A 27,863-nucleotide genomic window follows, 5' to 3' on the forward strand; every position below is an offset into this window, starting at 1 on the left:
TGATGAACTGGGCAACTGGTGTGTTTGAATATTTGTGGTTCAGGCACTGGATGAGAAGATCTGCAGCCAACCTACAACAGCTAGGGTGACCTACACCTTGCTCTGTGGTCTCTTGTAGTTATTGCAAGGGTCATCTGCAGTGTTAGCCAGTCTGCCAGCCAACAATTGCACAGATGCATTATTTAGCTCATAATTTCGGTTATAGTTGAGTTAGAGATTTTTAGTACTGCTACTTCTTATTGGTAGTGAAATGCGCGAGAGAACTTTATCAGTTTTAAGCACAAACTGAAAACAGCAATCTTGTGGGTAAAGCAGCAGTAATGCATTCTCTCCAAGACCTTTAACAATGTAAGTTTACCCATGAGTAATACTCTAAGAACAATTTCTACACTATTATGTGAGTGGAAGCAGCCTGTGATACTTTTCTGGGGCCAGGAGGAGAATTAACTCCTGCTCCTTCCAACTCCACAAAAATACAAATGTTAAAGAATGATGGAGCTGTTTCCTAAAGGACCTGCAATGGCTGCAATGGTCCCCTGAAGGGCTGAATTTTATGTGCCCCCGGCGAACATGTTTCCCGTGGGGCGGCACATAAAATAGGGTGGGCATTCACGCCACCACCTTCCCGCCCATCCCCCAAGCTTGCCTTCATAATACCAGTGTAGGGGGGGGGGGCGGTGTGGCGGGTGGGGTGCCAATTAACCGAGAGTCAATTAGGTTTGATATCGAGCCAACGTTTGGTGTGGACAGCCAGGTGGGAGAAGGAAGCCCGATTTTCTTTTCACTGAAATGCTTAAAGAGTGGGAAGGAACGGGGTGTCGCTCTCGGGAGCTGCCCTTTGCCAATTGTGGGGCCCTTAGGTCCAATCCCCCCTTCCTTCCTACTTGCTCCCTTAAACCCATCCCTTAAACCCATCACCTCACCCCCCAGCCCCCTACTTAGCCTACCCAACCTTCCTGGGACTATCCTGCTCTGGGGATCCATGGGCCTTTGTCTTCTCTGTCTATTGCAGTCCTGGCAGCAGCCACTGATGCTTTCCTGGCACTACCAGGACTGATGGATCTGCCAGCCAATCCGATTGGCTGGCAGCTCCAGAGGGAAGGATTTCCTCCCTAATGAGGAGCAGATGTCCCACTCGGCCCTCATTAATCCACCCGCATCAAGTTGGCACCATGCCGACGTTATTTCAGGGGTGTGGGTGGGGTGTGCCTGTCCCCGCCCCACCCCACCTATTATTCAGCCCAAGGACTTCTGTTTAGGTTGCTCAATGCCAGTGCACATGGGTAAAGTATAGATAGGCAAGCACCCCAAAACACTTGGAACTAGCTCGGAATTGGGCCTTGAGCCTCACGAACACTCTCCATAGGAACTGCCAGTGCCTGTTGTACCCGCTCAAGTGGCTTCCATGTTTGAAGAGAATGAATGTTGCATCATCTGCCTCACCAGCAGCAGTCCAAAGGTTCAGTCCCAGGAGGGCATTGGAAAGGGCAAAGGATGGGGCGGGCGGTGTGATTGCCAACAGCTACAGAGCAAAGGGAGCACTCGTGCTTCTCTTGACTCCACAGGGAGGTTTTGTAACATTTTGCATTTTAAAAAATTCCCATTAGTTGGTGGTCAGAACCATAGAAAAGTTACTATGCACAAAGAGGCCATTCAGCCCATCATGTCTGCGCCAGCCAAAAAGATAAATAAGAAACTAGCCACTCATTTTAATCCCACATTCTAACACCTTGCCTATAGCCTTGCAGGTTACAGCACTTCAGATGCAGATCCAGGTACCTTTTAAATGAGTTGAGCGTTTTAGCCTCAACCACCAACTTAGGCAGTGAATTGCAGACACCCAACAGCCTCTGGGTGAAAAGTTTTTCCTCATGTCGCCTCTAATCCTTCCATCAATCCCTTAAATTGATGCCTCCTGATAATTGACCCCTCAACTGGGGGAAAGAGGTCTACCCTATCTAGGTCCCTCATAATTTTTTACACCTCAATTAGGTCACCCCCTCAGCCCCTCTGTACTAAGGAAAACAACCCTAGCCTATCCAATCTTTCCTCATATCTGCAATTTTCCAGCCCTCGCAACATTTTTGTAAATCTCCTCTGCACTCTCTCCAGAGCAATTATGACTTTCTTGTAATGTGATGACCAGAACTATACACAAGATTCCAGCTGTGGCCTAACCAACATTTTATACAGTTCCATCATTACATCCCTGCTTTTGTATTCAATACCTCACTCTATAAAGGAAAACATTCCATATGCTTTCTTTACCACCTTATCCACCTCTCCTGCCACCTTCAGGGACCTGTGGATATGCACTCCAATGTCTTTCACTTCCTCTACCCCTCCCAATATCCTCCCATTCATTGAGTATTCCTTTGCTTTGTTTTCCCTCCCCAAATGCATTACCTCACACTTTTACAGATTGAATTCCATTTGCCACTTTTCCGCTCACTCAACCAAACCATTGATATCTCTCTGGAGACAACAGCTATCCTTTTCACTATCAAACAGCTGCCCTCTTCACTATCAAGAATCTTGAGTGGGGAAAGCCCAAATACTAGGGTGCTTAATTGTTGTCCAATTTCCATGATAGGACTGAAAACATGTTTGAGGCCCCTCATTTTCATATGTAACATGTTTTATGTTTTAGGTGACCACCAAGAGTGCCTGGATAATTGTCTGACCCAATTTAGTATCAGATATTTTTCAAGTATTGTTAGGAACAGGATACTAGTATTCCAAATTGCTGAAAGTGAGTCAAGTGGTAGACAGGTGAAGTGCCTTTCAAGAAGTTGGCAACCACCTGCCAAACTCTCTGTGATCAGAGGAAGTACTTTGAACAGCAGCATCTCACCTGGCCACGGCTGGAGTTCTTCAGTGTAACTGATCAAAGCCTTCCCAGCGTGTCAGTTTCACTGAAGAAGCATTTTCCCTGTGCACTCACCTTGGTGACCCTGAAGAAGTTCAGACACTGCTCATCAGGTTGACTCTGATTGGTCAAGGCATTACCTTGGGGAATGATCCAGAGAATGACTATTGCCTATTTTGTTTAGTTGAAACAGGCGCAATGTGTGAACATGTTCTTTCTGTCTACAAAGAATAGGGCCCTGTGTATTAATATATGTAGCTTCTAGCATGTGTGCGTGCCACACTGCAAGCCCGACTAACAATCTTAAATCAATCGTAATTCTTAGCACGCTCAGGATTGTTTAGCAAATGTTGTCCAATCGCAAAATCACATCTAATGCTGGACACTGTGTTCCCTTGTTGTTCCCTTTACATTTGGTATTCTTGTGAATTGTTCTGATGAGTGCAAGGCAAAAAGAATTTTACGGTCCTTTTGTGGTGGGGCCGGCTCCATAAAATGCAGCGAGCCATTCAAAAGGCCATTGACTTCAGCGGGACTGTAAAATCCTGCCGGCATAAAATTCCGCCCCATGTGTCTTTTTTCAGCAATACTCAATGAATTCATTGTTGAAAAGGCTCCTAATTGCCTTTCTAATTACAACAATTGCTTCTCAGCAAGCCCCTCAGGGGTTCCCCACAGGATTCAGAACCCATTCTGGGGAAAACCAGAAGAGGGTGGGATGATGTGGGAATCCCGCACTGACATCAATTTCTGGAAATTTCCCACCCAACATGGACTGAAACTCGGCTGGGAAAATTCTGCCCAAAGTTTTTGATCTGATTTGGATTAATTTTTTTATATAGTGATACAAACTAATGTCAGCACGTATTTGTTAACCCACAAGTGTTATAGGAAAAATAATGGATAACTGGAAGCATCAGCAGCAGTGATCTGAATGAGTGACTTAAGTTACATATTTTATTTGAGAGGAGCTCAGTTTCTAATTCTCACTTGAGTCCAAAAATAAAGATGCGTGTTGGTTATTCTATTGGCCACTATATGATTGTGCCATCATCTAGTAAATAAATTATTCCTGATTACAATTTGTAGCAAAATCAATAGGGTAATTTCAACTTTGGGTGACAGTGCAAAATGGCCAATAATGGATTGAATGTCCATCATATATTTCACCCCATTTCTTTTCCATTGAAATCAATGGAAGGAAGAATCGGATAGGACGTATAGCTACCGGCCGGTTTGGTATTATCCATTTTACATTATCAGACAAAGTTAAAACTACTCTTTTTACAATGCAGGAATTCGATCAAAATAATGAATAATGGTCTTCTAATATATAATAACAAAATCTTTAACTCGTTGCAGGGTATCCATAATCACACATACAATGTTGTGAACTTCACTTTTTTTAATTCAGTTTTGACTCTGGCATCTTTTGTTAATAGTACTCTATATTACTAAGGACAATTACATTCTCACAGAAGGATTAAGCATTGTGGTTTAATCACTGCAAGTTTATCCAGAAACAAGCAACATGTAATTACCAGTAAATAGTTTGGCCAGTGTAGATTACAGACAAAATATAACACACTAATACAAATTTTATCCTTTGAAGAAAATATCATGACTGCACTAGTCTGATGTCTCTAACCCATCACATGTATTACATTGGCTTAGAAATGTATGGCATTGTCAGTGTATAATAAAAAAAAAATCTGTGATCACTGTAAAACCTACACAGATTATATAAACCTTCATGCAAATAAACCTAGGGATTGTGCTAAACAAGGCTTTTAAACTATAAACAGATTTATCAAAACAGTTACACATCAAGTAAATTGTAAGTACTTTTACCTATGCTTTAATCTTAAAGGGGCACCATATTGATGAAAAAGTGTTTGCAAACCAATTATTAATCTATCAGTAACACAGTGCTGTAATTAGAAGTGCATTATTATGACATTTGCACTCAATGTTGTCACGTAAAAGTGACAGTGATTTTTCCCCCTCAACCAACAATTTTGCAAAACATTTTCACAAATACAATATCCCTTTAATATCATGTCCCACTATGTGTGCATGTGTGCCAAGTAACAGGAAAAAGTAATGAAGTGAAACAAAATCCAGCACTTTGACTTCACCTTGTTCCTTCATTAAAAAAGAAATTCAAAACAGGCCAAGGTAAAAAATGCAAAGGCAAAAATAAAATGTCAATCCTAAAATACTTGAGAAAAAAGAACAATTGATGTGACAGCACATTACAGCATGAAGAACACAGAATAAAATTTCCTTTACACATTACAGCTAAAATGATCAGCTCGAAAAACTTACTGAGCCAATGCTCTGCACTGTTAATACATCGACACTTGGCAACCAAATTCTGCAAATATTTTATGAACAATTCTGAAAGTGCAAATCATTTTGTAAGAAGAAAACACTGCTGTACTCATATAACTTCTATGATGGCGAATTCATGTGAAGGGTGTATGATGAGCACTTTTTGGAATGGAAAGGTCATGACCTTGAGGATGAAGCAGCTAAATTTCTGCATACTGAACAGCCAATGGAAAGCATGGAGAATTTCTTGCAGCACCTTGGGACTTTTTGATCCCAATTACATAACACTGAACATTTAAATATATATTTATATAAAGAGCTGTAAATGATTACAACTATAAGAGGAATATAAGCTTCTTGTTCCCTCATTCCAGACAATGCTACTAAAATAAAACTGTATGCAATATTTCTGCCATGCCTGATCTGTTATGAAATGTATTTCCAAGGGAAATGGAATGTGCTTTGCTTGGACCTCACAATGTTAAAAATCTTCAATGTCCAAATAAATAATTAGCAGGTTTTGAGTTAATGAAAGGAGAGTGGGGGAAAGGCACTGCCTTCTGTACTGGAGTTCCCTTGGATTCCCTCTCCACTGTTCTGGGGCTCTTCTTGAAGCTGAACACTTGCTGATTTCTCATTGCTGCTGATACTGGTTTCGAGAGGAATTGTGAAAGCTTTATTATAAAATTGACCAACAGAGCCAGCAGGAAGATACATTTGATCTTCAAATATATCCACTCTCTCCTCCTCTACTTCATTCTGGTTGCTGGGTGATGGAAGCAAGCCACTTTGTTGCAAAAAGAAGCTGTTTCTGGTCTCAATCTCCATCAGGCCATTCCCACTGAAACCTTGATCATTTTCCAGCTCCACCCAATCTTTCATCAATTCTTGTGTCCGATTATGTCTCCACCATTCAGAATTTGAAAAATGCTTATCAGGTATGCGATTGTAATTCATCATTTTCTCCTTTGTGCTCTCACCACTTGTAATGGCTGCACTTGCAGTTGTACTCCTGGAGTCTATAAGTACAGCAGGTTGTGCTTCTTTTGCCTCCCATACAGTCAGGCCGCTAGATTCATCCTCTGGCTCAGTAGAGAACACATTTCCCAAAATAGGCAATGCAGTTGATGCTATGTCCAGTGCAGTGGTGTCAATGGTCAATAAATCAAGAGTCCCGCCCTTACCTGATGCATTGGGCTCAGAAGTTTTAATGTGTCCAGAAAAAGTCTTCAGCAGTGCAAACATTCTATCTACATCCTTCCAGTAATTAGTCCAGTCTCCAAAGCTAAGGCTATAATTATGCCTGTGTTCAAACAAGCTTTCATCCACACTGTACAAATTTTCAAGTCCTTCCCAGTTGATATCTTCTGTGAAGTTTGGCAATTTGATTGGATTAGCCTTCCCATCCATCCCATAGCTGTCCTCTGCTGGCAGAAACAAAGATTTGAAGTAGATTATTTTCACATACGGTGCACGTCCAGTGTTGCTGAAGCACAGTGTTTGCATGCAGACATGCACCTGCTCCGATATCAACTTGTTATTTAAAGCTAAATTAGAGGTCGCACATCCCACTACATAAAGACTTGAACAAGACTTCTCAGCAGGAACAGATTGAAAACACACACATCACGATTTTAACCAAGGCAATAGGGGAAGCAAGAGTTCTTTGAAAGACAAATAATTATAGACCTCAGGCACAAAACTCATTGTCATAAAGAAATTTCTTAAAGAAAGATTCTAATGTGTAGCCATTCATATTTTGCATACAGTAATCACAATATAAGTTAAAATTTAATTTTCACCTTATATATTTCGAGCTGTGCTACCCTTAATATTCCTTTACATTCACTCAAATAGCATTAAGAAAGCAAAAAATTGACATTTTTATTAGTAACCGATCATAAAAGGAGAATACAGAAAGAGAGAGAATGGGTGACCACCAGGCAGTCAAGAAGAAACAGGCAGGTAGTGCTGGAATCCCCTGAGTGAATTACACTCTCCAACCAGTATTCAGTTCTGAAGGCTGATGAAAACAATAGTTCATCTGTAGAATGCAGCCAGACCCAAGTCCATGGCACCACAGGAAGCTGAGCTGTACAGGGTTGGAGCACAAAAAAGAGTAATAGTGGAAAGGTAATAGTGATAGGTGATTCAATAGTTAGGGGAATAGAAAAGTGTTACTATGGCCGCAGATGTGAATCCAGGATGGTGTGTTGCTTCCCTGGTGCCAGGGTCAAGGATGTCACTGAACAGCTGCACCCTGTGGGGGGAAGGTGAACAGCTAGCAGTTGTGGTCCACATTTGTACCAATGACATAGGCAGATGAGGGATGTGGGGCTGCACTTTGGGGTTGTGGGGGGGGGCACCCCCTCCCAGAAGGACCATGGAAGCCCACCCCTCAGCAGGCAGGTTAAATTGGCCAACAGTGGGATTTCTGGGGAGGAAGTCTCATAGACTCATAGACGTTTACAGCACAGAAGGAGGCCATTTGGCCCGTCGTGTTCCTGCTGGTCAACAAAGATCTGACGACACTAATCCCATTTTCCAGTGCTTGGCCCATAGCCCTGAAGGCTATGGCAACGCAAGTGAATATCGAAGTACTTCTTAAATGTTACGAGAGTTTCTGACTCAACCACCCTTTCAGGCAGTGAGTTCCAGACTCCCACCACGCTCTGAGTAAAACAATTTCTCCTCAACTCCCCTCTTAGCTTCTACCTCTTACCTTAAATCTATGCCCTTTGGTTATTGACCCCTCTACTAATGGAAAAAGTGCTTTCCTATCCATCCTATCTATGCCCCTCATAATCTTATACATCTCTATCAGGTCCCCTCTTAACCTTCGCTGCTCCAAGGAAAACAACCCCAGCCTATCCAAACTTTCCTCATAGCGCAGACCCTCCAGCTCAGTCAGCATCCTGGTAAATTTCCTCTGCACCCTCTCCAGGGCAATCACATCCTTCCTATAATGTGGTGACCAGAACCGCACACAGTACTCCAGTTGTGCCCCTGGGAGTCGCTGGCCAACCCGATTGGCCAGCAACGTCAAGAGCTCAGTAGTGGGCACTGCTGAGACTGCAACCAGTCCCAAGAAGAAGGCCCAATGGATACGGAAGTGAGCTAAGTCCAGGGTATTGGGCAAGGAGGGTTTGGCCAGCTTAGGGGGTGGTTGGTTTTGCACAGCAGGTGGGCAGAAAGGAAGGGGGGCTACTATCTTTGGGTGGGGGGGGGGGGGCACGCAAAGGGTATCCCCACAGATCACAGGCCCCCTTTCTGCTCTTTTAAAAACTTTTTTTAAAAAATGGCCTACCCACACCCGCACGCGTAACCATGCTAACCGTGTTATGGCATGGGGGCGGTGAGTTATTGGGGTCAATTGGCTTGTTAACAAGCTCAATTAATCCTTAATTTTTTTTTAAACATGGTGGGCAGGCTGCCAATTTTGTTATGGGGGCGAGCTCGAGGGTAGGTGGGAAGGTGTTGGTCACCCACCCTATTTTATGTGCCCCCCCTGCCAAAAACACACCTGGTGGGGCACGTAAAAGCCAGTCTGTGGTTCTGCAGTCAAAATTTAGGAAGCTCGGTAGAAAATTGGCAAGCAGGACCTCACAAGTGGGCATCTTCAGATTATTCCTGGTACCACGTGTAAGTGAATCACAGAATTCTTACAGTGCAGAAGGGGGCCATTTGGTCCATCATGTCTACACCAGCTCTCCAAATGAGCAATTCACTTAGTGCCTTTCTCCTGTCTTCTCCGCATAACCCTGAACATTCTTCGTTTTCAGATAACAGTCTAATTCCATTTTGAATGCTTCGATCAATCCGCCTCCAACAAATTCTCAGGCAGTGCATTCCAGACCTTAGCTACTTGCTGCAGGAAAATTTTTTCCCATATCGCTTTTGCTTCTTTTGGCGATTATTTTAAAACTGTGCCTGCTCATTTCTGATCCTTTAATGAGTGAGAACAACTTCTCCCTATCTACTCTGTCCAGATTCCACATGATTTTGAATAATTCTATTAAATCTCCTCTCAGCCTTCTTTCTCCAAGGAAATCAGTCCGGGGTATTGGGTGGGGGGTGTTTGGCCAGCTTAGGTGGGGGTGGGGTGGTTTTGGAGAGCAGGTGGGTAGGAAGGAAGGGTACTTCTCCAATCTATCCTCATAATTCTCCTCATCCCTGGAATCATTCTTGTGAATCTTTTCTGCGCTCTCTCCAATGCCTTCCCATCCTTCCTAAAGTGTGGCAATGAAAACTGGACGCAATACTCCAACTGAAGCCAAACTAATGTCTTATACAAGTTCAATATAACCTCCTTGCTCTTGTACTCTAAGCCCCCATTAATAAAGCCTAGGATGTATGTTTTATTAACTGCTCTCTCAACCTGTCACTGCTATCTTCAATGACTTGTGCAATGCAAACATATGCCCAGGTCCCTCTACTCCTGCACTGCCTTTGAAGTTGTACCCTTTATTTTATATTGTCTTTCCATGTTATTCCTACCAAAATGAAACAGCTCACATTTCTCTGCATTGAACTTCATTTGCTACCTTTCCACCAACTTGTCTATGTCCTTTTGAAGTTCACTATGCTTCCAAGTTTTGTATCAGCCACAAATTTTGAAATTGCGCCCTGTACACCAAGGTCTAGGTCATTAATGTATATCAGGAAAAGCAAGGGTCCCAAAACTTACCCCTGGGGAACTCCACTACAAACCTTTGGGCAAAATCATCCCAGATTTGCACTAAGTGTGGTAGTGGGCAGATAAAATAACATTTTACCCGCTGGCCATGATGGTGGGATTTCACAGCGCATTATCCCAAACACGCTGCATTACTTATGCATTCCTGGGAAACACGACGTTTTGATGCCGAGCAGGCTCTCATTCACCCACCACGCCATCACCTCGCTGCTTCATCAAGCCAGGCGCCATATTTAAAGACCAGCAGCGTGCACACATCTTAGTGCTTCCAGCCCACAACTACTGCAGGAAGATGTCCACGAAAGTCAAAAAGACTGCAGCCACCAGGTTTAGTGACATGTCACTGGAACGCCTTTTGGACATTGCGGAGGCCTGCCATGATGTCCTCTACACCAGCTCTGGCTGTAGGATGGGCAGCAGCGTGACCAACTAGGCTTGGGAGGCAGTGGCAGAGGTGGTCAGTGCCAATGCTGCACAGAAGAGGTTGGCCATCCAGTGCAGATAGAGGATGAATGATCTAATCCATGCAGCCAGGGTAAGGAAACTATCTCATCACTCTAAACTCACACACACAAGCCCATCACACATTCACTGGCATCTCACGCACTGCCAGCTCAAGGGGCATCACCATCCATTCTCACATACATACCCTCACATCTCCATCTGGCCTCATCTCTTCTGGAGGCTGTCTCCTCAGCCCTCACCATCTTGAGGCCACTTGAACAGATCAACGTGTGCCCCACACACACCCTGGGATACCCTCCTTCGGCAGTATAGCCCTCGTCCTGCAGCCTCTTCCCTTGCCTGAGGCCACTTCTTCCCCTTCGCCAAGCAAACCCTAGCCCCGCAGCCATTGAAAAGCCACCCACATATGGTTGATCTGGCAGGTAGAGATCTGCCCCTAAAAGTGATGTGGCGCTGTCTGTGAAACCTGGCACTGATGACTGCGAATGCTGACCAATGAAAGGTAGGCAAACAAAGCTTGAAGTCCCAAGTGAAGTGCAGCCCAGCAGGTGTATGTCGCTTATGTGCTGCTGTGAAATACATTGGCGTGCTTTCCCACCAACGTGGGCGGACGATCCAGCGGGGGGGACGATTCCGGCAGGCTGGCCTAATAATGATATGCTGATGTATTACAATGAGGTTCCCGACGTCCGATGGCAGAGAACGCAGCCCGCCATTGAAATGGCAGGTGGAGCGGACAATCGTGAACTGGCTTCACGCCGTCGTGAAACTGATCACTGCTCCCACCACCGAACACGCCTGGTGCCAGCAGGCGTGGAAAATCCCGGCCTTTCTCCAGCCTAAAAAACATCCATTAACCACTACACTCTGTTTTCTTTCACTCAGCCAATTTTATATCAATGTTGTTTCTGTCCCGTTTATTCCATGAGCTATAACTTTGCTCACACGTGTGGCACTGTATCAAATACCCTTTGGAAGTCCATGTATACCACATCAACAGCATTGCCCTCATCCACCCTCTTTGTTACCCCTTCAAAAAACTTCAGCAAGTTAGTTAAACAAGATTTTCCCTTAACAAATCTGTGCTGGTTTTCCTTAATTAACCTGTATTTGTCCTTGTGAATATTAATTTTGCTCCGAATTATTGTTTCTAGAAATTTCCCCACCACTGAAGTTAAACTAACTGGCCTGTAGTTTCTGGGCTTATCTCTACACCCTTTTTTGAACAGCAGTGTAACATTTGAAATTCTCCAGTCCTCTGGCACACCCGAGTCTAAGGATGACTGAAAAATTATTGCCAGCGCCTCCACAATGTCCACTGTCACTTCCCTCTGTATCCTTGGATGCATCTCAACAGTCCTGGTGCCTTATCAACTTAATGTACAGGCAGCCTATCTAATACCTCCTTCCAATTGTAAACCCTTCTAGTGTCTGAATTACCTCCTCTTTCACCATAGTCTGGGTAGCATCTCCTTCCTTGGTAAAGGCAGATGCGTAGTAGTAATTTAATACCTCAGCTATGCCCACTGCCCTCATGAGTAAATTCCCTTATTATCCCTAATTGGCCTACTCCTTTAACCACCCTTTTACTATTTATATGGCTATAGAAGACTTTGGGATTTCCTTTTATGTTCTCTGCCAGTCTCTTTTCATAATCTCTCTTTGTTTCCCTTATTTGATTTTTCACCTCCCCTCTGAACCTTCTATTTTCAGCCTGGTTCTCAATTGTATTTTCTACCTGACATCTGTCATAAGCACACTTTCTCTTTTTTATCTTAATTTCTATCTTTTTTGTCACCCAGGTAGCTCTGGATTTGTTTTCCCTACTTTTCCCTTTCGAGGGAAGATACCTTGACTATGCCTGAACTATTTCTTCTTTGATGGCAGCTATCATTTTTCTTGCCAACCTATGACTCCAATTTATTTGGCTCAGGTCCGTTCTTACCCCATTGTAGTTGGCTTTCCCCCAGTAAGTTATTCTTACTTTGGACTGTTCTTTGTCCTTTTCCATAGCTAGCCTAAACCTACAATGGTCACTGTCCCTTAAATGTTTTCCAACTGACACTTGATCCACTTGGCTCACCCCATTCCCAAGAACCAGGTCTAGGAACATTGTTTTGTGTAGCCAATAGGCCACCAACCAGTGGTGAAGGATCACATTTGCAAGGAAATTACAGAGAGGTGTAAGTGGTTATAATGGGGTCTTTAATTTTTGAATATAGACTGGGATAGTAGTAGTGTAAAGGGAAGAGGGTGCAAAAGTTCCTAGAGTGTGTTCAGGGAAATTTTCTACAGTGGTATGTTTCTAGTCCAATGAGAAAGGAGGCATTGCTAAACCCGGTTCTTGGGAATGAGGTGGGCCATCAAGTCTCAGTAGGAGTACATTTAGGGGAAGTGATCATTGTACCATAAGGTTTAGGGTGGCTATAGAAAAGAATAAGGAACAATCCAAAGTAAGAATAATTAACTGGGGAAAGCCAACTTCAATGGGGTAAGGGTGGATCTGACCCAGAATAATTGTAATCAAAGGTTGGCAGGAAAAACCGTAACTGAACAATGGGCTGCCTTTAGAGAAGACAAGGTTCAGTCACAGTCAAGATATATTCCCATGAAGGGGAAAGGTAGGGCAATCAAATCTAGAACTTCCTAGATAATAAAGGAGCTAGAGATTAAGATGAAAAAGAAGTATGATTATGGAAGATGTCAGATGAATAATGCAACCAAAAACCAGGCTGAATATAGAAGGTTCAGAGGGATTTGAAAAAGCAAGTAAGAGAAGCAAAGAAAGAGTATGAAAAGAGACTGGCAGCTAAAATAAAAGTGAATCCAAAGGTTTTCTATAGGCATATAAGAAGTAAAAGGGTGGTAAAAAGGAGTGAGGCCGATTAGGGACCAAAAAAGAGGATTTACACATGGAGGCAGAGGGCATAGTTGGGGCACTAAATGAATACTTTGTATCTGTCTTTACGAAGGAAGAAGATACTGTACAGGGCATGGTGAAAGAGAAGGTAGTTCAGACACTTAAATGGTTGAAAATTGATAAGGAGGTATTGGATATGCTGTCCTTACTTCAAGTTGATAAGGTACTAGGACCGGATGAGATGCATCCAAAGATATTGAGGGAAGTGAGAGCGGAGATTGCAGAGGCATTGGCCATAATTTTCCAGTCTTCCTTAGACTCAAGGGTGGTCCCAGAAGACTCGAGATTTGCAAATGTTACACCCTTGTTCAAAGAACGGTGTAAATATAAGCTCAACAGCTACAGGCCAGTCCCAGTCCATTTAACCTCGGTGGGTGGGGAAGATTCTAAAATCAATAATTCTGGACAAAATTAATAGTCACATGGAAAAGCTAGCATGGATTCTTTTAAGGGCAAATCCTGTGTAACTAACTTGATTAAGTTCTTTGAAGAGATAACAAAGGGGGTTGATGAGGGCAATGCTGTTGATATGGTGTCCGTGGGATTCCAAAAGGCATTTGATTAAGTGTCACACAACAGACCTGTGAGCAAAGTTATAGCTTATGGAATAAAAGGGACAATAACAACATTGACACAAAATTGGTTGAGTGACAGAAAACAGAGAGTAGTGGTTAATGGGTGCTTTTCAGACTGGAGAAAGGTTCGGAGTGGAGTTCCCCAGGGGTCAGTGTTAGGGGACATGCTCTTCCTGATATATATAAATGACCTAGATCTTGGGATACAGGTCGCAATTTCAAAATTTGTGGATGATACCAAACTCAGAAGTATTATGAACTGTGAGGAGAATAGTGTAGAACTACAGGAGGACATAGACAAGTTGGTGGAAAAGGTGGACAAATGACAAATGAAATTTAATGGAAAGAAGCGTGAAATGATTCATTTCGTGAGAAAGAACGTGGAGCAACAATATAAAATAAAGGGTACAATTCTGAAGCAGTGCAGGAGCAAAGGGACCTTGGTGTATAGGTACCTAAATCATTGAAGTGGCAGGACAGGCTAAGAGCACGGTTAGTAAAGAATACAGTATCCTTGGCTTTATTAAGAGGGGAATAGAGTACAAGAGCAAGGAAGTTATATTAAACTTGTATAAAACACTGAGTTGGCCTCAGATGGTGTATTACATCCAGTTCTGGGCTCTGCATATTAAGAAGGATGTGAAGGCATTAGAGAAAGTGCAGAAAAGATTCATGAGAATTATTCTAGGAATAAGGAACTTGAGTTGCATAAATAGATTGGAGAAATTGGGACTGTTTTTTGGAGAAGCGAAGCTGGAGAGGCAATTTGATGGAGGTATTCAAAATCCTGAGAGATCTGGACGGAGTAGATAGGATAGTTACAATGTGACCACATCAAGGTGCCAGAGCCATTTGCTAAAATAAGGACATAGCTAGGGTCCCCAAATAACTGAGAATTCTTTGAGAACTATTTTGTGAGTGATGACATGATTTTCACACTGACAGTCTCATTTTGAAAATAGAGTTGGTGTAAAAGGCTAGTTATATTTTAATGCCAAGTTGTATTTTATATAGGGTTTAATTCAGTGTTGCAGAGTTTCTAGAAATGTACCAAAATTAGTGCCATTGGATCCAATCAAGTAATGTACGCAGTTATTATACGCAGCTAACAATAAATGTACAATTCGTTACACTCGGAACAAGGTTTAACAATGTCGAGGGAGAATATGGTTCTGTGGTTCACACCAGAGTGATAATAAACATATTGGGATTAATTCTGATTTTGTGTAATAGTTTATAACATGTGATGCTGAATTAGCAGCTCATTTTACTTCAATGGATATAAACATTGGGGAGAGATAAAACCAGTTGCCAAGACGTTATTGCCCATTTTATACTATCACACAAAGTCAAAATTACCCAACCTGTGTTGTAGGAATGGACATGTCAGAGGATGAAGTTGAGCAAAAGACAATGGCCATCAAAAGGCGAAAAGAACATAAATCTGCCCTCAGGCCCAGGTACTTCAAATCAATCACCAGAAAGCAGTGATTTAAGAGAAGCAGAGTATTAGAGTCTGTTTCAACCAATAATATTCTGGAAATACTCAGGAGGTCTGGTAGCATCTGTTAATGGGCAGGAATTTTCTGCGGACTTTGGGACCCTGATGTTGGGACCAAACAGGGGTCCTGAACCTACACTTGCAGGGAACCGGACGGGGGGGGGGGGGGGGGGGGGGGGCGCTATTTTCCTGGAGGCAGCCTCCTAAATGACCTCTGCTCTTGCTATCCAATTAAGGACAACAGGGTCCCAAAGCTGCCGGCTTAATCAAAGGGCTGGCAGCTCTCAAGTCTGAACAGTCCCACTGGGAGAAGTAGGTGCTGCTGAGGAAGCAAATTTCACCTCCAGCTCAAATTTCACCTCCTCTGAATCCATCCCTTGTTTCTATGCTTGTACCATTCCCATCTCCTTTTGCCTTGCACCATCCTCCCCTCCAGCCAATCACAGACTTTTAGTTCTTTCCTCGTCTCATTCTCTCTCATGTTCCTGGCATTTTACTTGTTTAAAATTGTTCATCTCTAATCCCTATCTTCCAGTTCTGATAAAAGGTTACTAACATGAAATATTAACCTTGCTTCTCTCTCCATGGATGCTACCTGATTGGCTGAGTAGTTTCAGCACTTTGTTTCATTTCAGATTTCCAGCAACCACAGTAATTTGCTTTAACTTCATAAATCGTTGGCACTAAGAAATACAATCCAATGATCTATTTCTCTGCTGAATCAGTAATCAGTTCATTTATTTGAATCAGATCTGAGCATATTGCACTGGGTGCTAGCCTATCAGTAACATACAAGGGTAATTGTCATTTTGGGTGCACACAGAAAATTGGGATTGGGGGTCTGCCATCCCTTAAACACCCTGCCCGATTTATATGATTGAGTTGCATAAAGCGTGGCTGATCTGCAATTGCTGGCTTTCCACCTGCAACCAAACCTAACAAGTGCTTTATTACCGGCTTTTGCATCAGGAGGTAGATTGGGGTAGATTTTCAACTTCACAGCACAGTAACACTGACATTGCAGATCAGCCGGCCATTACAGAAACCCCTCGATTTTGATTTACATTTGAAAGATTCTGGGTTTTTCAATATTGGCCCACAATACCAGTTTTTAAGGAAAACTGAAATAGTGCACTGGACACCCTAGATTACCTGCTAAAAAACCAGAATTTGATTAAATTGTTAAACTTGACTGAAATTAGATGGCATGCTGGGAAGCTTGACCAAGCTCAAAAGGTATCTTGGCGATTATCACTGCTTCAGACTGTTTAAGGCTAACTACTGTGTTTAAGAGGTAAATCATACTTAGAGGTAGATGAGGACAAGGTTAGAAATTAGGCAAACCATAACCAGAATAGCTGGCTCCTGAAGCCATGAAAAAGATAAAGGGAGGGAAAAAACATCAGCAAGTTGTTTCGCTGCATCAAAAAGAGACATAAAAACAGTCATTTTATTGTGATTGTCAGGAGTCAGAACCAGGAGCAGTTCAAAGAATTCAACCCCTCAGCTACTGCAAGCTGCTGAATGCTCATTCTGAGGAGTGAGTTGTACCGCTGGAGGAGCTTGTAAGCGTCTTTACCTGTAAAGTTGTTATGTCTTAATGCCAATAAAACAATTATTTAGAGAAATATTTTTGCCTCGATTAATTCTTACTTCTTATGAGTGAGAGTAAAACCCTACACATTGATTTTAGTGGGAATTAAAATTGGGCTGCTTCTATAATGGGCAGTTGACCCACACTGCAATTTTATGCCTGGTGCCAAGTTGAAATAGCCTATGATTTCCATGTTACATTTATAAATTTTTTTTTTATTATTGCTACACAGTGCACACAGTGGAAATCTTCCTTCATGTTTTAAACACATAAGGGTTGATTTTGATTGCTTTTACCTGGTATTAGCAGGATAGTAGTAGTTCATAATGCAGCTTTACTGGTCCATAACACTGGTTATGTGGGCAGCTCTATTTTGAAAGGGGCTTACTGACACATGTCCAAAGTCCCTGCTTGTATCAGGCCATTGGCCCATTTTAATGCAGAAGTCTGGGTCCTATGATGCAAATAGGAGAGCAATTGCTATTATAGAATGGAACCGGTCAGAGCTTGCTCCACGCACATTCTGACCAGCTCCACAGACAATGGAACTGGAGAGGCCCACCAAAGGGTAAAGTTATTTTTGCGGCTCCCAGTTGAGGTATTTCCACATAAATAATTTTGGCTTCTGCAGCCCTTGGACCCCCCAGGCTCCATCATCACAAACCCCACACCCCACTCCCCCGACACCCGACTACAATGGCCTACCTTGCTGGAGGCTGCCTTGGTTTGCTTTTTGGGCCTTAATCTGTTGAGCTGCACTAGGATGTCTGCTTGATGCTCCATAGCTGCCTGGCACAGGCAAGTGACCAGCACCTGCACTCTGCCAATCACCCAAATGAATAGATAACCCCTTTGTGTTCTCAGGAAATTTCTTAAAGCCATATTTTATGCTATTTTCAAAATGTCAGATCAATAAAAGATGACACAAAAGTAAACTAAGAAAACTGTGCTACTTAGAGGGAAAAACAGGAATATACTGAATGGCAGTGTGTGAGGTCCTGTTAGGTGAACTGCATGGCCTGTGAGAGTTAGGAAAACGGTCAAAGCTGAAAATGAAAAGTGAATCTAAAATAATCAACAAAGAGCAAGCAGGACAAATGACCCTCAGTCTTGGTTTGGACAATCCAGATGGCTGGATAGGTTTCTCCTTGGGAAAATAAGGCAATGAAAGATGACAGCAAGATAAAAGCAAAAAACTGCGGATGCTGGAAATCTAGAACAAAAACAAAAACACCTGGAAAAACTCAGCAGGTCTGACAGCATCTGCGGAGAGGGATACAGTTGACAAATGGTTAGAAGTGCAAGGCTAACAGAAAAGCAATACTGCAGCAGCAACTCGATGAACCTACACACTAAAAAAAAGGCTTATTAGTGAAATGGACAATGTAAGATGAGAAAAAGTAAAGTAAATCTTTCAGTAGGGATGAGCTGTAATTTACTAACTTGAACTGATTTATCATCTAGTATTGACACCATAGAAATATGGAAACGCAGAAAAAACCACCGTGGTTCATCTCGCTGTATGTCTGCTGTGCAACTTCTATTAATGTGGAATCAATATTATCTTTCTATTGGCCACTATCAGGACAAGAACCTAACCTGGACATATATCTAGTATTATTGGCGAAGTGCAATAGCTGCCTTGAAAGATAAGGATTAGGTTTGTGCCGTTTTATTTACTTTGGCATCTTTTAGTGATCCCCTGCTAAAATAGAGCAAGGGCTGACTGACCCAAAGCACTTTATTGCCAATGAAGCACTTTTGAAACGTGTTCACTGTTGTAATATAGGAAACACAGCAGCCAAACTGAGCACAGCAGGCTCTCACAAGCACCAATGAAATAAATGGCCAGATGGGGTTTGAACCCACAATCTAGTGACTCAAAAGCACAAGAGAAACCACTGATCCATAGCTGACAAAGAACCCTTCCTCCAATGGTGGATTTGAGATAAGGGGACACAGAGATGAGTGATTAGGAGAGGGGGCGGGGGGAGTCGGTGAAAGGGGCAGGGCTGTGGTGGGCTTGGGAATGTCTGTTTACAGATTACAATATTCCAAAGAAAGGCATATTTTTAAAACATAAAATTATCCTGTGGGTTACAAGCTATGTTTAAAATTAGTGCCTCTGCTAAAACTAGCATAGAGAGTAACTGTAGATAAATATGTTGGGCATTTATATTCTTGTATCCCATGGTGAAATATCAGGGCCATGTATGTACCTGACTGTTAACTTATCTATATTTTAATTAATAGCATGCAAAGCAATGAACATTAGATGTGAAACTAATATTCATTACAGAAAAGAGCAGGAAGTTGGTATTTAATAGGCTGATTGAGAGATGCTGAAGTTTTATTTCAGTTGTCAGGTGTTCAATACCGGTGCAATTTTGTTTCCAAAATATACTCAAGTCACAATGTTTTTTTATTTATTCATGGACAGAAAGACAATTAAGGGCTCAAGGTCCTTGACCCTTCTGCAACACTCCTGCTGTGTCTCCAGTGGGAGTGTGGCAGACTGACTGAAAAAAAGTTTCTCACTCTGATACACCAAGTCATGACCTTGTTCAGGGTCACAGCTTCCAACTGTCCTGCTTAAGGTTGCCAGCACAGAAAAGAACCCGACTGGAGGCAAGAACTCCAGGTCAAGGAAATCACGTATGTGTGGTCTGGTAGGACCTTAGCAGGATAGTTATGGCCATGAGGGCATTTGTACTTTCTTACTGGGGTGGCTCTGGCAATGCCCACCCCCATCAGACCTACAGGGTGTGCTGCTAATGGCCTGGGTGCCTGCTTGCGATATTTAAATTGGGTGAACCTGAAGCGTTAGCAGGATTGATGCCAGTTTCACTGGAATTCAAAGGCACCAGTATTTATGTAATCATTTTGCTCTTGTGCAGATTTTTTTTCTTAGCTTTTGGATCCCCGTAGGAGGTTCCATTTCCCTGCTCAAAGATGGCTGTCCCTCAGCTGTTTGTCATTGTTATTTTGTAAATGGCAGCTGGGCATTTTGGATGATGCAGTCATCAGTGCTGCTCTGGGAAGAAGCCTAGTGTCAATTTATTGCATCACTCTGCCAGTAGATGTGAGCAAGTCTGGGACTGAACCAACATGTCCATCACTACAACTGTTCCATTTCTTTTCCAGGTAATTACCCTTTGTTCCCCTCTTTCCCCTCCCCCACCAGAAAACAAACCTGACAGCATAAATCACCACGAAGTGTCTTGATAACAGAAAGAGGCAGTCCTGACTACAGGATTTAAAGAAACAGGGAATTTGGCATAAAGCAAGAAAAAAAGACGAGACCTTATTTCTCCAAGAATGAAAAAGCTTTTGAAAGAGACAAGACTCAGCAGAATCTTTTTCTCATTGTAACAACAATGTACACCTGAAAGCACCCTGAAAGCATGCTCATGTGGTGTGCTTTAACAAAGATGTCATTGTCCATGCAGCGTAATGCCAAAAGTAATCAATTCCTTGCAATCCCAACTGTCAAATTACAGCTAGTGTCACTTCTGTGCAAGTGTGCGTTTGCCAATAATACCACAATAACAAATATTTTGCAGCCAATACATTTTCGGAGAAAAGTTAGGATAAAAGAGTTACATCCACAAAAATGAAGAAACAGGGATGCATATGAATTGAAAACTTATAAGTTAAGTTGCTACCACCACCTTAACAGTGATCCCTTCCCTATTTGATGAATGAATACTAATAAATAGCTTTTAGTCACTCACAAGGACTTGAAGCTAGGCCTCCTCAACTTTGGCCACTTTCGATGCTGCTGTAGCCTGGCAACCAGGTAGCAGGAACAAAAAGAGGCAAATATCAATCAGTCAGATTTTAAAAATAAGATTAATTTAGGTACATGCATCATTTGCTGAGTCTCTATGTAAATATCCTGATTTATTTTAGATTATTGTAAATAAAAAAACCTTTTTATAACGTAATTCTTTACCAGATAGGAGAGGATGATTTCATCAGCTTGTAAAATCTTTACTTTTCTCTTGTCATCTATTTGAAAAGTCTTGCATTTAGTGCACTTACTTTCTGTAATGTCATTCTTTGTAAGCAACAATATGAAAAATCTCCGAGACTTTCAAATTCTTCTCCCACTTTAAGACCTCGCTGCACTACATTCCATTTTGTTACTAAGAGAACAGATGGACATCCTTTCCCTAGCCCTATACCAATTCCTTTATGACTCTGATTCCCAGAGTTGTTGGAGAATGGCCCTATATGACATGTGCCAATATACCTGTGCTGTCTATGGAGGAGTTTTTAGTCTCCACTCGGCATTTCCTGAACAGTCCTGTCACCAGGGGATGCTTATTGCGTGCATTCTACAGATGCAAACACACATTGAAAAACTTGCACTGATGAACAGAGTTAAGACAAATTAGTAAATTCATATTAAATTTTAGAAGGGATCCTTCAAGGTATGAAAGGCAATGTGAAGCTTGACAATTATAAATAGACAAAAGGTTAACAAAATGACTTACAAATGCACTGAAATACAGTCTCTAAAGTTTTCATGGAAGTTGATTAGTTTGATCAAAATTATTGAAACAGCTGACATTAATGAAAGAAAATGCTTTTGAAGTGGAAATACTCCAAATTGCGTACTGAACCATAGGGCACATAAGCAAAAATACAGTTAAAACATTCTAATTCGTCTGGATATTACCATCCTTGGTCCAGGGTGGTAGCCATAAGATTGTGATCTGGTAGAATTTAAAGTCCTATAGAGATCATTCTATAGAAGATATAACTAATACAAAGTTATATTTGTAGAGTTTTTATTAGACTGTTTTAAAAAAATATTAACCATGTCAATAGCGTGGTTGTAGAACATCACAAACATATTGGAGTGTCATTTTCATTTTCGACACAATTGGTAATCTGGGCACAAATTGCACACAAAATTGCACTAGTTTTTCAAAATGAAGTTATGGCTGAAGCTTTTGCTTAAACTCATTTGCATATTCACATATGTAAAATCTTACATGAACCAGCACTTTAGAATGTAATAGTATTTTATTTTTCTTGCATTAAAGAAAATCCCTGATTGGTATACTGCTTCAATTTTATTATTACAGCTGAAAATGGGTTAATCTCAAAATATAAGCACTGTCCAGCATGTGTGAGTAACCTGATTTCAATTAACTGAAGACTGTAAAATATCTATACAGACCCATTTACTAATTACATTGATGTACAACAGTCAGTTTCTTAGTAATTCTTTTTATATTTAAAACTTTCAAAAGCACCTGATTTTAAAAGACTCCTCAAAGGCCCGCGAATGGGTCAATCACCGGGAACACAATCATCGCAATTAAATCAATCTGGGGGTGTGATCAGCTTTGTGGGTAGAGGAAGGCATTTTAAACCAGCACAAAAGATTTCAGAACCTCAATTTACGTTGGACGTGACTTACGCTTGAACTCCTTCAATCTTTTCAGGAGAATTGCCAATACAACCTAGCAGAAACTCTACCTCAATGGGTATTATGTTTTTCAATTATCAAGTGACCTGAGTAAGTGTGTCAATATACATGTGTATATTTTTTAAGTGCACATGTGTGAGACAGTGATGGGTAGAATGATAGGAATCAATTTATCTTCAGTTCAAAATCATTCTCAGCTTCAAGAAACAGTAACTGAACTGGGATCACAACAAAGGTAAATTATTCGGGTTCCTATGGTACCCAGAGAGCAGAGCTGAGTAAAACAGATGATCTGAAATAAGATTTAGCTGTTATTTGTTAAAGGATGAGTTGTCATGCATGAAAGAATGCTGAGTGCAATGCACAAAAAAGAAAAAAAAAAATCAAAAGCTTCAATGGGCCAGCTCATGCAATTGGTTGGAAAGAAAGTTGTTTAAGAGAATAAAAAGTATGGATACCTGTGCTGATCAAAGCTTCCTCCATCTTTATTTCCTGATTAGGAAAATACAAGAGTAATTTTTGTTAATGTTTTTAGAATGGTAAATTATTCACAATGTATCTGTCCATGCATTACCTGAAGAAAAATGTAATATGGTTAAAATAGACAGAAAAAGTAACCTTTCTCACAAGAATTAATCAATATAACATGGCTGTGAAACCTAGAATAATAGAGAATAAACAGTAGTCCTGTATCATAGTAAACTAGTTTAAATAGGAAGGTAAGCTTCTATAGACACTTTATTAGGCAGTGGAAATGTATAAAAGGCAACAAGGATAGATTTTGACTTTGTGTGAAAGTGTAAAATGGATGATGGTGAATCAGCAGCCTGTTTAACATCTCCATCGCTTTTTATTTCCTTAGATTTCAACAGAAATAAACATTGGGGGAGATGTGAAATAGGCTGATGATTTGCTATTGCCTATTTTACACTTCTGCCTAAAGTCAAACTTATCCCTTATGACACTGGCATTTGAGCTTATATTCATTATTAGCTTCCGGACAAGCTTAACGCTAACAGCATTACAAACAGTAACTGTTCATAATATTACACTAACTTTATATTTCACTGTTGTCACTATCTCAGAATTCTGTAATTACTTGACAACTGAATTTTTGTTGCATGGCTCTGTGAAAGTATCATTTTTGCTCTCAATTTTCAGGAGGGAAATATCCTCACCTAAACTACAGGCAGAGTAATTAATCTACACCAAATTCGTTACTACATGCTGCTACATGTGTTTAATGCTACAGTATATATCTCAAAAGAAAAGTAGTTTTACTAAGTCAACCTTCTTCATTTAAATGTATTTTCTCTGTTCTGTCTAACTATGTACAAATTACATTCAGGAAAACAGGTATAGGAAAAAAGTCAGTTCAAGTTGGGTGTGCAGCCTATATGTGGACTAAGGACAAATATTTTTCTTGAGAGAATAATTCAAGTTTTGGGGAGAGTAGAGCCTATTTGAGGAAATGCTTTACAATATGGATACCAAAATATTAAATTTAAGTAATCACTTTGGCAATATTGCACTTCCGAAAACCTCCAAAATTAACTTATCACAAATCTGATACAAAGTCAGTAATCTGTGTCCAGATAGGTTGGAAAAGGTGAGCTTGTTTGGTTGCAGGGCTGGTGATGAGTGCACTCGTTAGGCAGACCTTCTGGATGAAATACAATGATGTGTCAAAGACGTGGTCATGTTAATCTTTGATTGGCTGAAAAACTCTTCAAAATCAGTTTTAAAACAATATAAAACAATATTTTAGAACTTGCTGCCCCTCCAAAGTGGACAGTGGAACCACAAAAAGAAATATAAGATTTCAAATTAGGGAGGATGCAATTGTGTTAGACAGAAATAAGTAAAATTAAATTGAAAACTATAAAAATATAAAAGGAGAAAATGGGGAAGAAAGGCTTCAAGAGGCTGAAGAAAAGAGAAACAGGAACAGAATGGAAAACTTAAAAATTTAGACCTTTTACTAAAATTGCATTTTATATTTTAAATTTTGTAGTTTAGGGTTAATATTAGAGTTGAAGCTATTCTAGACATATGAGTAACTTTATTGTAGAAATCCAATAATATAATTAAATAATGTTTACATTTATTTAGCACCTTTCAAAACTTATCAAATCAATTTACATAATGAGTTACTTTTCTCCTGGAGTGCAGGGATTGTTGTGATGTCAACAAACTATCGCAGTCATTCCGTGCTAGAAATAACTCATCAGCAGCCGTGAGATTAAATAATGAGGAATTTGGGCAAGCACCATTAGAATTTTTTAAAATTCATTTACGGGGTGTGGGTGTCGCTGGCTGGGCCAGCATTTATTGCCCATCCCTAATTACCCTTGAGAAGGTGGTAACAAGCTGCCAGCGGTTCAAGAAGGCAGTGATGCCCACATCCCATAAATGAATAAAAACAAAAATTCTCTTATGGCAATGCATCCTGCCCGTTGCTCACCAAGTATCTTCCGACCCAACAATCCCACCCGTTTCTTCCTGGATCTTCCGATTCCGGCTGAAGCAGAAATGGGCACCAAAGGCACTCCAGGGTAGGTCCAATGAATGCAGGAGAATTGAGGAGATGACATGCCCTCTTTTTACAACAGTAGCTGCCGTATTTAGGTAAGTGTTTAAAGATCTCAAGTCTTTTAATGAATGAGTGTGATTGAGTGAATGGGTGAATGAATGAATTGGTGTGTGGGAGAGATGGGTAAGGGTGAGGTGGGTGTGGTGAATAGGTGGTTTGAGGGGTAGTTGAATGGATGTGGGATAGTCAGGTAGGGGGTGTGGCTGGATCCAGTCGGGGAGGTATTCGGGTGGTAGTTGGGTCTGATTGGGGGGGTAGTCGGGTGGTTGTGGAGGTTGTCAGGTCTGGTCTGGGGCAGTAGTCGCGTGTAGGGCAGATAGTTGGGACTGGTTGGTGGGGGCACGTTGGGTGGTCAGGGAGGTAGTCTGGTCTGGTCGAGGGAGGTAGTCAGATGAGGGGGGCAGTTGGGTCTAGTGGGAGCGTACTTGGCTGATCTAAGAGGTAATTCAGTGATCGAGGGGGTTGTTAGGTCTGGTCGGGGGATGTACTTGGGTGTTCAAGGGGTAGTCGGGTCTGGTTGGGGGTAGGTGGGTGGTCGTGTGCTGATCATGTCTGGTCAGAGGTGTAGTCAAGTGTCGGGGGTGGGGAGGAGAGTAGTTGGGTCTGGTTGGGGGGGGTAATGAGGTGGTCGGGGGATAGTCGGGTGATTGGGAGCATAGTCAGGTGGGGGTTTAGTCAGGTCTGGTCGGGGGTGGGTATTCGGGTGGTTGAGGGGGTAATAAGGTGGTTGGAGTAGTCAGGCGGTTGAGGGGGTAGTTGGGTGGTCGAGGGGGTAGTCAGGAGGTCAGGGGGAAGTCAGGTGGTCAGGATGCCAGTTGGGTGGTCAGGGAGGTAGTCGAGTTGTTGGGGGATAGTCGAGTGGTCAGGGGTTAGTCAGGTGGTCAGTGGGGTAGTCGGGTGGTCAGGGTTAGTCTGGTGGTTGGGGGTAGTCTGGTGATCTGGGGGGCAGTTGGGTGGTCTGGGGGTAGTCTGGTAGTTGGGGAGGCAGTTGGGTCTGGTCGAGAGGGTAGTTGGATGGTCTGGTGGGGGGCTGATTGGGGTGGTCGGTTGTGTCACTTAGTTGAGTTACACCCCTGTTAGACCAGGTTTTAAACTGTCTAACATTTCCTTGGCCCAAGGCTTTGCCCTGAGCTCAGGGTTGGAAACATTTGAGGAGGGTCCCGGGCAGCAGGAAATCAGCCCATCGGAGGTTTAAACTTGCTGGGCAATTTTCATGTATGTACAGCATCAGGACTTCCACAGGATCATGACATGCATCTCTCAATGTATCTGACAATCCGGAGATCAGAAGATTTGGGCCAATACCTTCTTTGAATGCAATGACTTCCGAATGCTAATGCTCACCTTGTCCACCAGGACAGCGAGTGGAATCTCAGTTTAACACCTCGTGTAAAGGCTGACATTTCAAAAAATGCTGCATTCTCTCAATATTGTGTTGGAGACCTATCTTAGATTATATGCTCAAATCTCTGGAGCTGGGACTCAAACCCTCAACCATGTAACCTGAGCAAGAACGTTGTCAAGCTGACAAAAACTTAGCCCTTGAAATTGCACTGTACATATTAATGTGCAAATGGACCTCTTCAGACTGTTATTTTAACAGTGGCATTGTTCCATTTGAAATATAATACATTCTTCACAACAGTGATAATCAAAATTAACCCATTCCAAATAAATGGGTTGGTACTTCGTTTAAACAGGAGGCAAAGGAATTTCCTATCAATGCATTAAGTATTGTACGTTAATATCAGTGTAATTTCAAGGTTCTGCCAGTTGTTTCCATGTAATGGTGCATCAGCTGAACTTTAAGCCACGGTCTCTGGATTTGCTGGTAGTATAAGGGTTAAAAATAAAGGCTTTCAGTCAAAAACGTGAACATAAATCAAAATGCATACTTGTTTTCATTTTTTACTGGAAATCTTAAAAAGGGATATATGGCTGGTGGTTCTGTATTCATTAATTCTCCATAATTTTACTAGTTCAGCTTTTGATGATCAGCATTACAAAACAGGGGCATTAGTCAACAATTTAATTGCCTTTTAAAATGAAAGCAGAAAATGCACATTTTCATGACAGAGGACTTAATGTAGCGAATAAACTTGGTGTTCTTTGCTGAGATCCATATGGCAACATGCTCTACACTGGACTCTCATTACAGGAACTGTTCAGTGAAATCGTAAACTTTATGTTGCTTTTGACTAAAGAATATTGTAGAATTTTATCCATTATGAATACTTTGAAAATGTGATCTGTGTCTGCAATTTTTCATGAAGATTTCATTGAGAAAATGAGGAACAATGGAGACAAATTATGTTTCCCTGATACAAGGAATGCTATTCCAGGAAAACAACACAATCCAAATCCTTTGCCGACAATAGCAGAAATTCAATTTTCTTTCACAATTTCTCTATGTCTGGCTCCTGATGAAGAGAGTTCAGGAGAATCACTGTATCCTTTGTCATTTGAAAATCACACAGATTACCTGTTTCCACACCCTTAGTCCGTGGAGTGCACTGCTTGTGTCCTTGGCAACTTCTCAGCTCCATTAACTGTATGTGCAACTGATTAAGAATTTCCCGTTCAACCATGTGTACTGTGTTAGTCAGCTGAAATCACAGAATCAAAACAGTGATCAGCCTTCCCTTTCATGGGGAGGCACTTTACAACAATAATGTGATGTGCACTATGCCAGAACTAAGAACCTAACTTTGGAGTTTAGATAGGAGGATGCTCATTTTATAAAGCCTTTGGTAATAACATTCAGGGTACAAGTAAGACTGAGCATAGTCTGCAGCAGCAGGTAAAGGGCACATTGGAATGCTTCAAGAATACCTAGCATCTGTGAAACTAATTTTATAACCAATCAGAATGAT

At 41.6% G+C, this 27,863-nt stretch overlaps 1 protein-coding gene across 9 annotated transcripts in view; it reads right to left on the bottom strand.

The window, feature by feature from the left end:
• Positions 1–4,352: 4,352 nt before the first annotated feature.
• Positions 4,353–27,863, bottom strand: part of sulf1 (sulfatase 1) — a 369,948-nt gene continuing 346,437 nt past the window's right edge. For 5 of the 9 annotated variants that reach the window (XM_078540363.1, XM_078540362.1, XM_078540361.1 and 2 more), the window contains 2 exons: positions 27,473–27,596; positions 4,353–6,627 (listed from right to left, as the gene is read on the bottom strand). In XM_078540363.1, coding sequence (XP_078396489.1) covers positions 5,729–6,627; positions 27,473–27,596 — 1,023 coding nt within the window. In that variant the 3' untranslated portion in view covers positions 4,353–5,728. Of the gene's footprint in view, positions 6,631–20,688; positions 20,743–22,855; positions 22,890–27,472; positions 27,597–27,863 lie in introns of all 9 variants that reach the window. The other 4 variants (XM_078540368.1, XM_078540366.1, XM_078540370.1 and 1 more) reach the window with 4 other exon arrangements.

This window comes from Cetorhinus maximus, chromosome 4 (genome assembly GCF_964194155.1).
Source record: "Cetorhinus maximus chromosome 4, sCetMax3.hap1.1, whole genome shotgun sequence".
NCBI classification, from domain to species: domain Eukaryota; kingdom Metazoa; phylum Chordata; class Chondrichthyes; order Lamniformes; family Cetorhinidae; genus Cetorhinus; species Cetorhinus maximus.